This window comes from Telmatherina bonti (genome assembly GCF_933228915.1).
Source record: "Telmatherina bonti genome assembly, chromosome: 6".
Classification (NCBI taxonomy): domain Eukaryota; kingdom Metazoa; phylum Chordata; class Actinopteri; order Atheriniformes; family Telmatherinidae; genus Telmatherina; species Telmatherina bonti.
Window position 1 is genome coordinate 37,198,876 of NC_136624.1, and position 13,788 is coordinate 37,212,663.

Below are 13,788 nucleotides of genomic sequence, written 5' to 3' on the forward strand. Positions count from 1 at the left end.
TTTCATTTCATGACTTCCAGGAGCATGCGAGCTGTCAGCATCTGCATTAGAAAGGAAATGCAATTTCCATCGTCATGATTTTTCCAGTAAGACCTTAATCCATTAGCTTATGAATAAATAAATATCATTAAATGCTATTCACTCTATGGGAGTACATGCGCGTGTCTGCGTGCATGTATATATGCATTACTGACATCCAGTATGGGTCCATTACAGTAGTGGCATCGCGGTGAGAACAGGCTGTGGTAGTCTTTCTCGCAGTAAGGCAGCCCGTCACGCTCAAAGAAGTTCCTGGAGCCTATCTCCTCCTGACAGTGGGTGCACACAAAGTGCTCCGGGTGCCACGTTTTGCCCATGGCAGTCACCACCTGGTGTGGAGAGACACAGTGCATTAAAATGTGATGAGTTTCCACAGCAGGGGGAAAAAAAAAGCCTGCAGCACAGCATGAACAAAGTAAAGAGAATACCACAAACTGTGGAGCTCCACATTTCATAAATTTCCGTATGCTTTCTGTGAAAAGATTGGTTTATTGAGTACATCTACATTTAAAGTGGTGCTATGCTCATAATTTTGAACATTATTATAAAGACACAGAATGAAAACGGATTAAATATTACAAATCCAGCTAAAAACAGCCTAAAAAAAAACACTTAATTACTGATATTACTGACTGAGATGTTTACAGCTTCCCCCATCATGCATATCCCCTTTAATTAATGCAGATAAATCTGGAATAAAAATGAGTTTTACCACGTGGAGATGATGTTTTAAAAGTCTACTGGGGTTTCTGTGCATGAGGGAATACATACATAAATATCACAGAGTGCATGCACATCTCAAGTCCAAGTTAAAAAAGTCCAACTTAATGGCTACTGAACTTAAATGGTTTTTCTGGAGCTTCAAGTTAAACATTTAGCTGTCTCCAGCTGCAGAGAAGTGATGCACAAGAGCTGAAAATCAGCAAGTGATCAAAAGTAATTTATCATTTTTCATGTTAATATCATTCAAATAAGTTTGCAAATTCACAATTTAAGAGAATTTGTGCAGTAAAACTACATTTTCATATGCAGTTTTGTGGGGATTGACTTGGCAGAGGCTGAAGTGGTTTTTAGAGCTTTTTTTTTTTTTTATCTGCCCTGCAGTGTTCCCACTAACTTACAGCTTGCATGATCCATATCATTACCTGTCCAGCTATCGGTTTCTTACAGGCACCACAAACGCCCTTAGCCAACGTCTGGACTCCCAGTTTGTTGAGGTCGGACTGCAGGCTTCCCAGCATGTTGTCCAGCTTGTTGGCTGGTTTTGGTGGAGCACTGGGAGTTTTTCCCTGTGACTGGATCTGAATAATAAACAGAAATATAATTATATAAAACATGTTATTTAAATATTTTGAGAAGCAACAAAACTGCTGATAAGATGCACAAAAACATTTAAAAGAAATGGAAATGATATTAACAGATTTTACTTTGTGTGTGACCACCTCTGTCCACCGTGTTGACATAGTTTATTAACCCTACTGAAACCGGCTGAAGACAGCAGTGGATCTGCACAACAGTTACCGTCTCCTCTCTCAAAACTAAGAAGAAATCCAAAGTCAAACTATCCATGTATCAACCATGACAATTTTTCCCCATCATCTATAATTTACCTTCCCAGACCCTGAGGAAGACTCCCTGATATCAACATTGTGTGTGAGTATGTGTCTGGCTGCTGCAACACAGACCTTCTCACATGGACTGGTTATTGGATCTTCACGACTCCTGCATTCCTTTCAGAGAGAAAATAGCTTCTCTGCTCCATGTATTCTCTCTTCCACATACCCTCGCACATAAATGCCCCCCTTACCTCCGACAAAATGAAACAACATCCCCGTTCAGTTGTTTAATTCAGCGGTACTTGTCAACCCGCCACCCCAAGTCCTCGTCGAATGACTTCATGAAGCAGTCTGATGATTACAAGATGAGCCTTTTAACTTAAACAAGCTAGTATTGGAACTCTTGGGAGCTGTTGACTTTAGACCTGTGAGACTTGCTATAAATGTGGCGGTAACTGTGCTGTCATGTGGCAGATTAAGTTTCGGTTGCACTGCGAGCCTGCCATTCCTGTTCGTGGCAGGACACTTAGTGTAACGAGAACTTCAGGGAGATACACTCTGCTTTCCCCTGAGCTCTTAAATTCTCCTCTCCACTCCGAACACACATCTCTTGGCGCCATCAGAGGTCAGAATTAGAAAAGGGGCTCAGCCTCTCCAGCCTGAGTGTCAGCACCCCTCATAACCTGCACTGACAGGGTTTCAGACAAAGCTTTAAACAGGGAACCTGTTTCAACACCGAGGGCCAGAATCAGAGCCAGAAGAGCTCTGCGGGGTCCATAAATAACCAAATGATCTGCAAACATGTAAACAAAAACAACAGATCAAAGTGTGAGGGAGAGCAGGTGATAGAAAGAGGGCAGAGAGGATGAAGTATGAGAGGAGGATGAGCAGAGATGAAGAGTTGGGATCCATGCCTGCATTGGTGGGAAGATGGGGTCATAGTCTGTCTGACAAGCCACTGATACAAAGACCTTGGGAGGCGGGGGTGGCGTGACGGTCTTTGGTGGGGGGCTAGGTGATGGAGTGGGCTGAACAGGGGGAGGCGTTGGCTCTTTGGGGGGGGGTGGAGGAGGTGGAGGAGGAGTAGGCTCCTTAGGTGGGGGAGGAGTGGGCTCCTTGGGAGGTGGAGGGGTGGGTTCTCGAGGAGGAGGTGGGGTTGGAGGTGGAGGAGGTAGCGGCGGAGGAGTCTGCTTGACTGGGGGTGTCTTTTTAGGTGCTGGGGGAGACTGCGGAGGGGGGAGGACTTTTCTCTGTGGGGCAGGTGACTCAGGAGGGATGATGATCTGGCACAAAGAAGGAAACAGCAAAGAAAGGAAAACAGACATGGCACAAAAACACAGTTAAAGCTGGAAAACAGGAAAAAGATGAAACAAAATACGCACAAAGAGCTGACTGCCAAAACACTTCGATGCCAATTTGAGGAAGAATTAAGATTATTTCATATTTAATCCCTTTCGCCATGCAGCCGTCAGTGGAACACCTAACATCCAGGCCCACTGCTACAGTCCAATAATGTCTACCTTATCCACAGATGGCTGGTTCCCTTCCTCCCGTGTTCGCTGCGGGTTGGACATAACGATGACCCCCTCTGTCAACCAGTCATCCGGCTGCTGTTTACGTCTGCGCTCCAATCGACCAATCCCCAGTTTCCCTTGGAGCTCCTCAATAAGTCGATCTTGCGAGTTGCTTTTATTCACAATGATTGGTCCCATTTTACGTCTCAACAATCCCTCCCTGTACATCGGATGCACGTTGGACGTCTCTTTGGTGCGGCGGATAACTGACTTGAGCTGGAGAGTGGACGATAAGGAGGTGTGGGAAGCTGGGACTGTGCCATTTACAGGAAAAAAAATCCCATTTTGGCATTACACGCAGCACGAGCTCGATGCTAGACGTCTCATTCAAGTGGCAAAACACTCCAATGCCGGTGGCAGAAAGGGCCTGGGAAAAATGCTTTGCAATCACAAATTTGATCGTTCTTATTGGTCAAAACAAGGCACAACCCTTTTGTTAAAGTCCACTCTGGAAAAGTCAAACCTGTTGCAATGCATGCTGCTTTACTCGCAAAATGCCCCTTAAAATGTCTGCACATGCCAGAGCAAAGCCAGAAACAAAAAGACGAAGGTTTTTGTATGTTTCCTAAGCACATGTGCTCATATTAGGTGCAGAAATGCATTAGCAGCAAAGAAACAATCCCCCACATCTCATCATATTGACGTTTTTAAAATCTGGCCCCATAACTAACATAGCAGCATCGACAAAAGCAAGTGTGGACGTGCGTCAACATCCTCTAAGCAAAGCTTTCAACATCAGCCACAAATGGTCTGTACAGGGAGACTTCTTCTCCTTCAAGCTATTTTGTAATTGCTACATGACACCACATGCATCACACCACAGAGAATGAAGAATCTGCCTTCATCCCAACATGTTTGTACTATTTCACAGCTCCTTCAATTCTTATACGAGTGCTCACCCAAAATAAGCTTATCTCAGTATTCACAAGGCTTTAACCATCATATAAAGCAGCCAAGCTGCCAGATTTGTATCCTTGGCCCAATAATAGAAAGGCCTTAAATCCTGTACAGCTTATTTTGGGAGAGTCAAGTTGCCTACTTGACCAGAAGCAGATAGTCGCTCGACAGCGGAGGGTTGCTGTAAGGGCAGGTCCAGCGCTGCATCAGGTGTCCCCGGGCAGGTGGAGGGGGTGAAACACTCGTCCATCCAGCTGGATTCAGTCATGGGCGTCAGGGTTTCCTCTCTGCTGAGATCTGGGTAAATTCCATCTTCCTCCTCCCAAGACCTGTCTTCGTCACCAGGCGGCTGGTTCTCAGTCAAATGAGTGGAGTCAGGAGCTAAGAGTTTGTCTAAAGCATCATCCAGTATATTTTCCCGACACGGCCATTTCAAATCCAAGGCATCCCCTGCTTGGTTTTCTGGGGCATACAGGTTGCTTAATGGTACTGTAGTCGTTGAGATGGGAGACGCTCTGGGACTACTGGTGCCTGGAACAGTGAAGGTTTTACGGATGATTGGAGCAGGACTCTTGGGAAGCACGGTTTCACTCTTTGGAACTGTTACTGGACTTGAAAGCCTCGGAAGTGTTAATGGAGAAGAATTCCTTGGGACCATCTCAGGACTACAGCTCATTGGTACAGTTGGAGAGCTGGAGTAATTAGGAACAGTTAGCGGACTTGCAGTCTTAGGAACTGGGCTTGAAAGTCTAGGAATAGTCACAGGACTGGCGCACTTACGAACCGTGTCGGGACTATAACTCTTTGGGGCAGTTAGCGGGCTAGAGATAGTCGGGACTGTCACAGGACTTGCATTTCTAGGGATTGGGCTGGAAAGCCTCGGAACTGTGACTGGACTAGCGGTTTTTGGGGCTGCTTCCACAACAAAAGGCTCCGGACTATCACTTGTTGCAGCTGTTTGTGGACTCTGACTTCTGGGAACAGAGCTGACACTTTTAGGGACTGGGTTTTCAGATTTTAGATCAGGAGGGTTGGCACTCTTAGCTCGAAGAATGGGACTGGAGATTTTTGTTGCAGTAACAGGACTTTTGGAATCAACCACTGGACTGGAGCTCCTAGCAGTCGCGGAGACTTTTGCTAACATTGTTTGTTTGGGGGTGGTAACTTCTTCTTGCTTAAGAGCTTTGATAGTGGTAGAGATGCCGACGCGCTCCACATGGGAGATCTCAGAAGTGGCATCATCCTTCTGTTGGATCTGGGAATACTGAAGGCTCTTAGACGATGCAATTACAACAGTGGAACCTCGTGAAGACCCAGGGGCTGAACTACCATCCTCATCTATGTGAAGTTCCAGCGGAAGAGGCGTGCAGGAGGGGGAAGTGTAATCCTCTGAGCCAACATGACTGATTATAGGTGGTTGGGTTACTGCTTGGACAACTGATGAACCAACTACCATTAAAGGGTCTCCAGAATCCTGATTCACAGACAACTGAGAGCCAGACTGAGTCAGGTGCAATGACGTTATGACGGCAATGTGAATGCACAAGACAAGACATACAGAGTGGTAGAGAAAAGAGAAAAAGATAAAGAAAATACAGAGAGTTGAGAGAAATGATCAGTGAAAGGCTTACACTTAACATAAGAAAAAAAGCCATAGTTAAAGAGAAAATAAGAAAATGAAGTTGGTTTCCTTTAATTTGAATGTCTTCAGTTTTGTTGCTTTCACACGTAAAGGGTGCAGACGCCACTGTCTAAAATCTCAAATACAGCTTAGGTGCTAAATTAATGTTTCTTTAGTCTCAACAAAAGCTATTTTTAAGTCAAAAGTCTGTTGTTACCAAGGCTGCAACAATATTTATCAATGCGAAATTTTGTAGTTGACGCGTTGTAATATAAACGCCGTAACGGCTTTGCTAATAAAACGCTGCACCAGGCAACCATGGCTTTTCAGACAGTATGAGAACTTTAAACACCAAGCAAATGACGCAAAGCACCACAGGAAGTGCTGGGGGCAGTATTGCCATTTTGTTCAGCGTCTTTCTTTAAACAACAAAGAAGAAACTGTCGGCGGCACAACCTGTTTCCAAAGTTTGGGGATGTTTCACGCTAAACAAAGTGTTCAACAGGTGAAATGTGTCGTCTGACATGCAGAGTTGGCGTACCACGGCAGCACGACACGAGCATCTGAAAGGAAAGCACCCGGAGTCATGGTTTCCAGCATTCCAGATGGCAAAGTTAGCGTTAGCAAGTAGCGATGTGCTGTTGTTACCTCTGCCAAAGATCTTGTGTTTTTATCGGTGTTTATCTGTTTGTGTTCAGGATAACTCAGACAGTTATGGATAGATTTTCATGAAGTTGTTCAGGAGTTGTTGGAAATGTGAAAAGGAAGAAGTGATTTAATTTTGGTGGTAATCCGGATCACCGTTTGGATTCAGGAATGTTTTAAAGGACTGTGGCCCTTGTTTACCTACAAAACAGGCTTTTTCAAGATGTAAATAATCACTTCCATGCAATTCTACAACAATTAAGATGTTAAAATATTTAATTTATTTTATTTTCCTTTTGAGGCAAATTCTTTACAGCTTGGATATGACACGATAGCTAAGTTCAAAATAAATTAGTAGTAAGCTGTTAAGCTTAAATGTAATATTCAACTGGTTCAGGAGTCGTTCTTTTAACTTACTAAAGGACATTATGTTGTGACTGACTGAGAATCAGGGTGACATTCATATGATGCAAATGAAGGGAGTGGGATAAAACATACTAGAGCCTGTAAAAAGAGCTACTAAAACTGGAAGCTCAGATGGTGGGCGTGACAGAAATTTAATTTATTTAAAACTTCTGTGAATTGCTGATAAAAAAGAACAATACTAGAACTTTTGGTGTGTGTGTGTGAGGGACAGAACATTACCAAAACATTAGAACGTCAACAGAACGATACACCTGATTGTCCAGTTATGGGACCAGCTTCTAAAGCAGCAGCGGTCACACAAGGACAAAAATAACTGACCCCGAGAGAGAAAACCGTAAACAGTCAACGTTCAACCTCACTCACATTGCTCTGAACTTTGAAGTCAGACAGGGAGGCCATAAGCTCATCCAGTTCTCTCGTGGCGGAGGAGGCGGACATCCTGGCCTGCTGTTGTGACAGTGTTTCCTCTTGTGCGTCGGTTTGTTCATCTGACACCGCCAAAAGTGTGGGACTTTAAAATAAAAACACAATAAATTAAAAAGTGAGCACTCATTTTCTCACTTTTTATATAATTCCCACTTCTTTCTTCTTACATGGATGTTGGCACAGAGCTTTCCAGCTCATCTAGGAGGCTCTCTACACTTGGTCGTACATCCTCCATTCCTCGTGCAGCTGCAGCACGTTTGGGCTTCTCCAGCGTAGGTGGAGGGGTTTTCCCTGCAATGGAGACTCCATTTTCTTGGATATGGTGGATGGTGGCGCTTGATGGCAGTGGTGGAGCCGCTTCTTTAACAGTGAAAAATCAGAGTACATTAATAGACATTTATTTATGTCCTTCATGGATCTGATTTGAGCTGAGCTCCAAAACACAACAGGGGCCGAATGCATTGAGGGAATGTCACTGCCGTGTAACACCAGAGAAGCAGAAGAGCTACATTTAGACAGTGACATCTACATTCCTTCAAAGAAACACGAGAAAGCAGCTCGTGAATTGTAATCTGTTTGAGTACCTTCTGTGGGGAAGGCGGGGGTGCTCTGCTGGACAGCGTTGAGCTCCAGTAGCAGGCGGTCCAGCTCAGACAGGTTGCTGCCCAACGATGAGTTCATGACAACAGCTGATGTTGACTCGCTACTCTTCTGCTTATTAGGGAAACTGTCGTGTTTTAAGAGAAGAACACAAAGCTGAAATCAACTTTTTACCTGTGAAAATGTTCATTTTGATGTAAAATTACAGTCAGATGTGTGTACAGTATGTATGTCAGCATCTAGTTATCCTCACCTGTATACGTGGTCCTCTTCACCAATGGGTTGGCTCGGACTACTGCTTTCTCCAGACCAGGGGCTTCTCTGAGTCGAGCTGGCGGACTGATAAACAGTCGTTAAATCACACACGGCGTAATACGCCACAATATTAATTATAATTTTATAATCATTCCATGTTCAAACTTCTTTACAGCAGCATTAATGCGGGCGGTTACCTCTGTTTCATCTAGTCCGTTAAGAGCTCGCTCGGGGGGGACATGAGGTGGAGAGAAGATGTCGTCTTGGGTCTGACCCCCAACAGGGAAGGAGTACGGAGTCTCGTCAGACAAGAAAAGTGGGCGCTTGGAAATGTGGGATGTTGTGGACTCAAGGTCCGCCAACAAAGCATCTGTAAAAAAAAACACATCAGTGAGCAAAACTGCCAATGACTGTGTGCTGGTTGCATAACATCCATGATGTTTTAAAGTTTCCTAAGATGAGATCAGTAAAACAAGACATTCTCCACATGCCATTTTTACTAATCCATCAGTGTTTCAGTGATAAAGCATCCGGATGCTGAAAGATATGAGCATCATAGAGTTTCTTAGTGAAAATGCAAAACATGGTGACTTTGTTAATCATTACACAACAAAGGGTTCAACAGCTTATCTAGAGATTTCAAAGACGGTGTCCATCTTCCACCTGTGCTCACCCTCTCCACCAGGGATCAAGACAATCAGACGGACAGAAGCAGCGAAACCACTTCCTCCTCAGCGGGAGCGTTTCAAACAAAAAGCTGCATCTACAACACATCCGTTCCGTTTTGTTCAGATCGAGCTCATTCAGCAACCAAAAACTTTTCCTGCTGCTTTCGCAACCTGTGAAAAACTGTGACACAAGAGGGTCTGGAGTTGTAAAAGTTGACTCACAAGCTGTCATGGCCACTCCTTCGGTTACTCATTGACCCTGGCCTGACTGCAGTCCTGACATGTTTTAAATCCAAGACCTGCTGTCAAAGGCGTGACCATGCTCATATTTACCATCTACATGCTGACAGACACCATCTGAGCGAGGGGGTTATTTGGTATTTGGAGAGGAACATAGTAGGAAACAGCTACTAATTTAGCAATCCTAACAAGTAGGTAGAAGGACACATAGCATTACGGCGGATTTAATGAAGAGCACAGGCAGTATTACTGAATACTTATTTTAGCACGCTCACTCAGCAGAGAAGGCTTCAGTTTCTCTCAAAGGATTTCACAACTTCTGAACAAATCAGACCTTAAATGCATTAAATTTAAAATAAAAAGACACGTCTACTACTGGTGCAATCAGCGTTTAAAAAGTCAGTATGCCAACACATTACAGGCTCATAAAGACACCAGGGCTGCTAATATCAAGATTTTAACTCATTAGCTGTAGCAAGAAATAATAAATTATCCAAATTTTAAAAGGTTTTGTTTTCATTGCCATTAAATCTTGCTGAAAAACTAAAAAGTCCACAGACTGCTTTGACAGTTCAGTGAGAGATGCTGATAATATTCTAAAGAGTTTGCGGTAGCGAGTACCTCAACAAAGCCGCCTCCTAAACGTAAACACTCGATCAAGAGAAAGAAAGTTTGAAAAGTAACATGGAGATGAGACATACCTTAGAAAGAAACAAAATCTGAAGACCAGGAAGGAGAAGATGAGCTGTAGACAAGGAAAGAAGCAGCAGCAGAGGAAGATGACAACCTAAACAGGCTGGAAGCCAGGCAGGAACTGCCTTTCTTAACTCTACCATCAGCACAAGACAACAAGAAAGGGTGGGAGCAGAGGGCTAGGGTTGTGGCAGAGAGGGGAAGGAGGGGTTAAAATAAATGGCAAAGGGGTTAGGTTCATCCCTCCACTGCTCTGCCAACTCTCACCTCGCTGCTTGGAAGCTCAAATAAAACAGTACTTACACAGATGATGAACTACAAACTGTCTCGTCGTGTCCAAACGCAGCGGTGAGGACGTTACAGCAGGCAAAGAGTGAAAAAACCCATGAAAGATATGATGAAAGCTGAGAACAGAGCTAACTAAGGGAGTGGTATCATAAGGTATATCTAAGCCCCTCCTTCTCACTGTTAGCTCAGACTTTGCCTCATACTGTGCTCACATTTACAACATTTTGTTGCTACATGTCATGTGAAATCATAGCATATCCCCTCCTCTGCAGTTTTAACCTCTTCCACACCTGGAAATGACTGCTGGGTCTACGGTACCACAGCAGCACGACCGCAGCGGTCGTTTGGACCAGTGTTTCCCAGACAGACAGGAGACCCAGCCAGGTTCACTTGGACCAGCTCAACATTGGCATGATCAGCATGGCCAACATGCCAGCAGAGGCTCATCTCTGGATTCAGAGGCCTGGGTGCATTCCTCCAGGTTTCATTATGGATAGGGCACTGCGCTTATGTTTACACTGCTGCAGGTAGCGCTCCGGTGTCCTCGCCTCATACCGAGCAGCGGAGAAAAAGGAAAAAAAGCCTCTGAAGGAAACAACATAACTGTTTCTAATGAAACAGACACAGACGTACGTTAACATCGACTTTTACACTAAATGAAGTAAAAAATAAAAACAAACAACTTGACTTTTTTCTTTACAAGTGTTAAAATATTTGATGTTTTCACCTCTTCTGTAAATATTTTCCATTGGTGCAGCTTATTTCAACTGCAATGACATCAAGCAGAGCGCAGACACATGAAGGGGGATTTCTAAACATATCTTCTTTCATAACAATCCCCATAATTCATCAGTTTTGACTTTATAAGATCTTGAAAAACCTCATATATAAATGGTGAAAATGGCAGGATCTGAAGTTGATGTCAGAGCAAGGTTTTGCCGCAGCTGGTGGAGATCTCTGTCAACAGATGTTAGTCCAGATGGTTTACACGAGAGATTTTAATCAACTTAGCTCTGGAGCTGAACTGGATTTAACCCTGGTTATCAGGAAACTGCTGCTCTAAAACACAGTTACTGCTCAAACATGAGCTTCCTAAAAGGCAGTGTGTTTGGCACCAGTCTGTGTGAGGGAAGTCACTAAGATGCCTTGCATTATAATAAAGCAAATTAACTGATATGAACAGCTCATTACCCTCCTAATTATGAGAACATGCAGCGAAGTCTGAGTCCGGGGCTGCTTTTATTCGCTGAAACGAGCGTACTCGACGTGCTCTGACCCATCCACAAACTGCACAAACATACAGAGGTGTGTCCACCTCCTCCGCCAAGCAAACACACCACGAGAGCAAAGCACAGGCTTGTTCCCCAGTGACCAAAAAAGGAACTGCAGCTCTCTGAGTTGTGAGTGATTGGTCTCACACTGAAGCCCTGAATAAAGATGTATAGATCAAGACTTTGACACACAATTACAGATGACTTTACTTCTCCATCCTAATGGTAAGAATAAGTGAAGAAAACCCCCTTGAATCCATTTAAAGTGGGGAAGTCAAGCTTTTAGATGCTTTAAACACAAGCAGGTGTGAGTGGATGACAACCTGCTCCTCAGCAAAACAAATTTCCTGCAAATCTAACAAACTGCATCCATTGATCAAATACAGTCCTTGCTATTCATTTGCTGCTAATTAACAGAGAAATAGCAGCATTCAGCTGGCTTCCGTGTCCACAAGCCGACATGTGACATGGCGGGGCACAGCTGGGTTTGAACAATGAGGAATGGAGGTGGGAGTGTCTGCAGAGACAGAAAGCAAGTGAAACTAGGAAGGGAGTGTGTGTGTGTGTGTGTGTGTGTGTGTGTGTGTGTGTGTGGGGGGGGGGGGGGGGGGGGGGGGGGGGGGTTGGGCATACAAGCCAAATCCTCAGAGGCTAAAATGTGGGTTGACGCAGATTAAGGAGACTCCCTTCCTCTCTGATGAATGGTGTGCATTTTAATTACAAGAAAACTGCCTCACATGGGGCTTATTATAGCAGAGAGAAAAGGGAAAGATAAAAGGAGGAGTGGGAAAACTGTGGTGGCAGAAGATGGGATGAAAATGACAGGAAAACTAGGAATGAACAGAGGGGAGGGGTACAAGGAAGGACTGGAGAGAGAACCATTTGAAGTACAATGACAGCGTAGAGCGGGACTGATGTGCATCAGCAGCATCTAAATGCCTCCTTTTCATGGTTAAGTCTACAAAAATATGAAAGGAATCCAATTAGACAAAGTGATCTAAGAACACTAATCGTGATAGTTTTGATAAGTTGATGTTAGACTCCATTATCCCTGACAGGACATCCTGCCCACCCGACTGTGCACACGCCGCGTGAGCCGTTATCAATGCTGACCACGGCACACGCTGAATCAATGCCGTTTCCTGCTCAACACATCTAATCCTGTTTCTTCAGCCCTGCTGGTAGCGATTCATTTCAGGAAATATCTGCAACCAAACAAAATGTAATCAAAACTCGCACTCAGCAGCCTGCAGGGGGTGATGCAGAGTTGTGCGAGTGCTGAGCAGCAAGCTCGCTGCTGCAACTGCTGCCTTTTACCTCTCAGGGCTGACATAAAGGAAAAAGGCCTTATCTGTGGGGTTCATAAATGCCAAGACATTCACTGATATATGAGTTGGCACCAAAGTGGAACTAAGAGGGTGAATATTAGGTGCAAGATGCTTTCTGTGTAGCAACTTCGTCCATGTTTTCTGACCTCTTTTTTTTTTCATCTTTGTACTCTCATTCCTTTCATTTCTTGCCTCTGAAGTGTGTGATGTGTAGCAAGGTGCTCGCTGGCTGATATGAATTCCTAACATGCCGCAGCTCGTCTTCCATATATGAGAGAAACAGTGAGGAAGGTGTGTGTGTAGCGGAGAGGGTGAGGACAGTGAAGAAGGGATCTTAAGGCAAGATAGGACAGATTAAAGAAAAGAAAAATGTCAGCTGTGTTTATTATCTGCTCGAAGCGAAAGGGAGGTTTGGAATGTCAAATCTAAAAATGTCATAGCAATATGTATTGTCTCTATTCTGCAGAGCTGAAACTTGAAGCGGCTGCCTTTTATGTGAGAGAGATGGCCTTTAAACGTGACACAGCCTGACAGACCGTCACGGAGAGCCCAAATCCCCTCAGTTTGAGAATAAAAAGACCAGCTGGGTGCATCGGGACTTTACTATTACACCCCATATCGGCTCAAGGCCCAGCAACAACTTTCATCTGAAGCATTTCAGGCAAACAAACAGGCTAAATTCAATCATAAAGCAAACATGCATGAACAGGTAAAAGAGAAGGCAAAAGCAGTGCATGCAGGTGTCTTTCAGCATGGCTGGTCACACATACCACAAACACACTCAGGCATCTGGCCACTATAAATACACCCTCCTCCCCCCGACTGACCTGACCCCTGAGCGAAGATACTTACAGTAGAAAATGGACGACCACACCAATCAAAGCAACAGTAGAAGCACACAGACCACCCACCCAGTTTGTGCTGTGAAAAACTTCTACACGGTTTCCTGTTAAGCTGCAGAGTAATTCTTGTTCCAAACACACGCACGGTGGCTTTCGTAGTGATCTGTCACAGCCAGGATTTAATAGTTTCTACTCAGTCACATAAAAAGATGTTTTATAATTAAAAATAATTATTTTAAAGAAATAATATTGGGTCTGTTACACTATTTATAACCTCTCCGTATGTATATAGACCCACAGTCTATATACATACATATATACATATATACATATATATATGTGTGTGTTGTGTGTGTGTGTGTGTGTGTGTGTGTGTGTGTGTGATAATATTGGGCTATTGATATTATCATCCGATATTG

The 13,788-nt window shown here is 44.1% G+C and overlaps 1 protein-coding gene across 2 annotated transcripts in view; it reads right to left on the bottom strand.

Annotated features, from left to right (window-relative positions):
• LOC306757260 (paxillin-like) overlaps positions 1–13,788 on the bottom strand; it is a 31,498-nt gene that overhangs the window by 3,980 nt on the left and 13,730 nt on the right. The window contains exons 2-11 of one of the 2 annotated variants that reach the window (XM_079242261.1): positions 8,237–8,409; positions 8,038–8,123; positions 7,769–7,911; positions 7,352–7,544; positions 7,122–7,269; positions 4,209–5,567; positions 3,116–3,385; positions 2,510–2,878; positions 1,185–1,340; positions 195–368 (exon numbers count right to left, since the gene is read on the bottom strand). In XM_079242261.1, coding sequence (XP_079098387.1) covers positions 195–368; positions 1,185–1,340; positions 2,510–2,878; positions 3,116–3,385; positions 4,209–5,567; positions 7,122–7,269; positions 7,352–7,544; positions 7,769–7,911; positions 8,038–8,123; positions 8,237–8,409 — 3,071 coding nt within the window. The remainder of the gene's footprint in view (positions 1–194; positions 369–1,184; positions 1,341–2,509; positions 2,879–3,115; positions 3,386–4,208; positions 5,568–7,121; positions 7,270–7,351; positions 7,545–7,768; positions 7,912–8,037; positions 8,124–8,236; positions 8,410–13,788) is intronic. The other variant, XM_079242262.1, reaches the window with a different exon arrangement.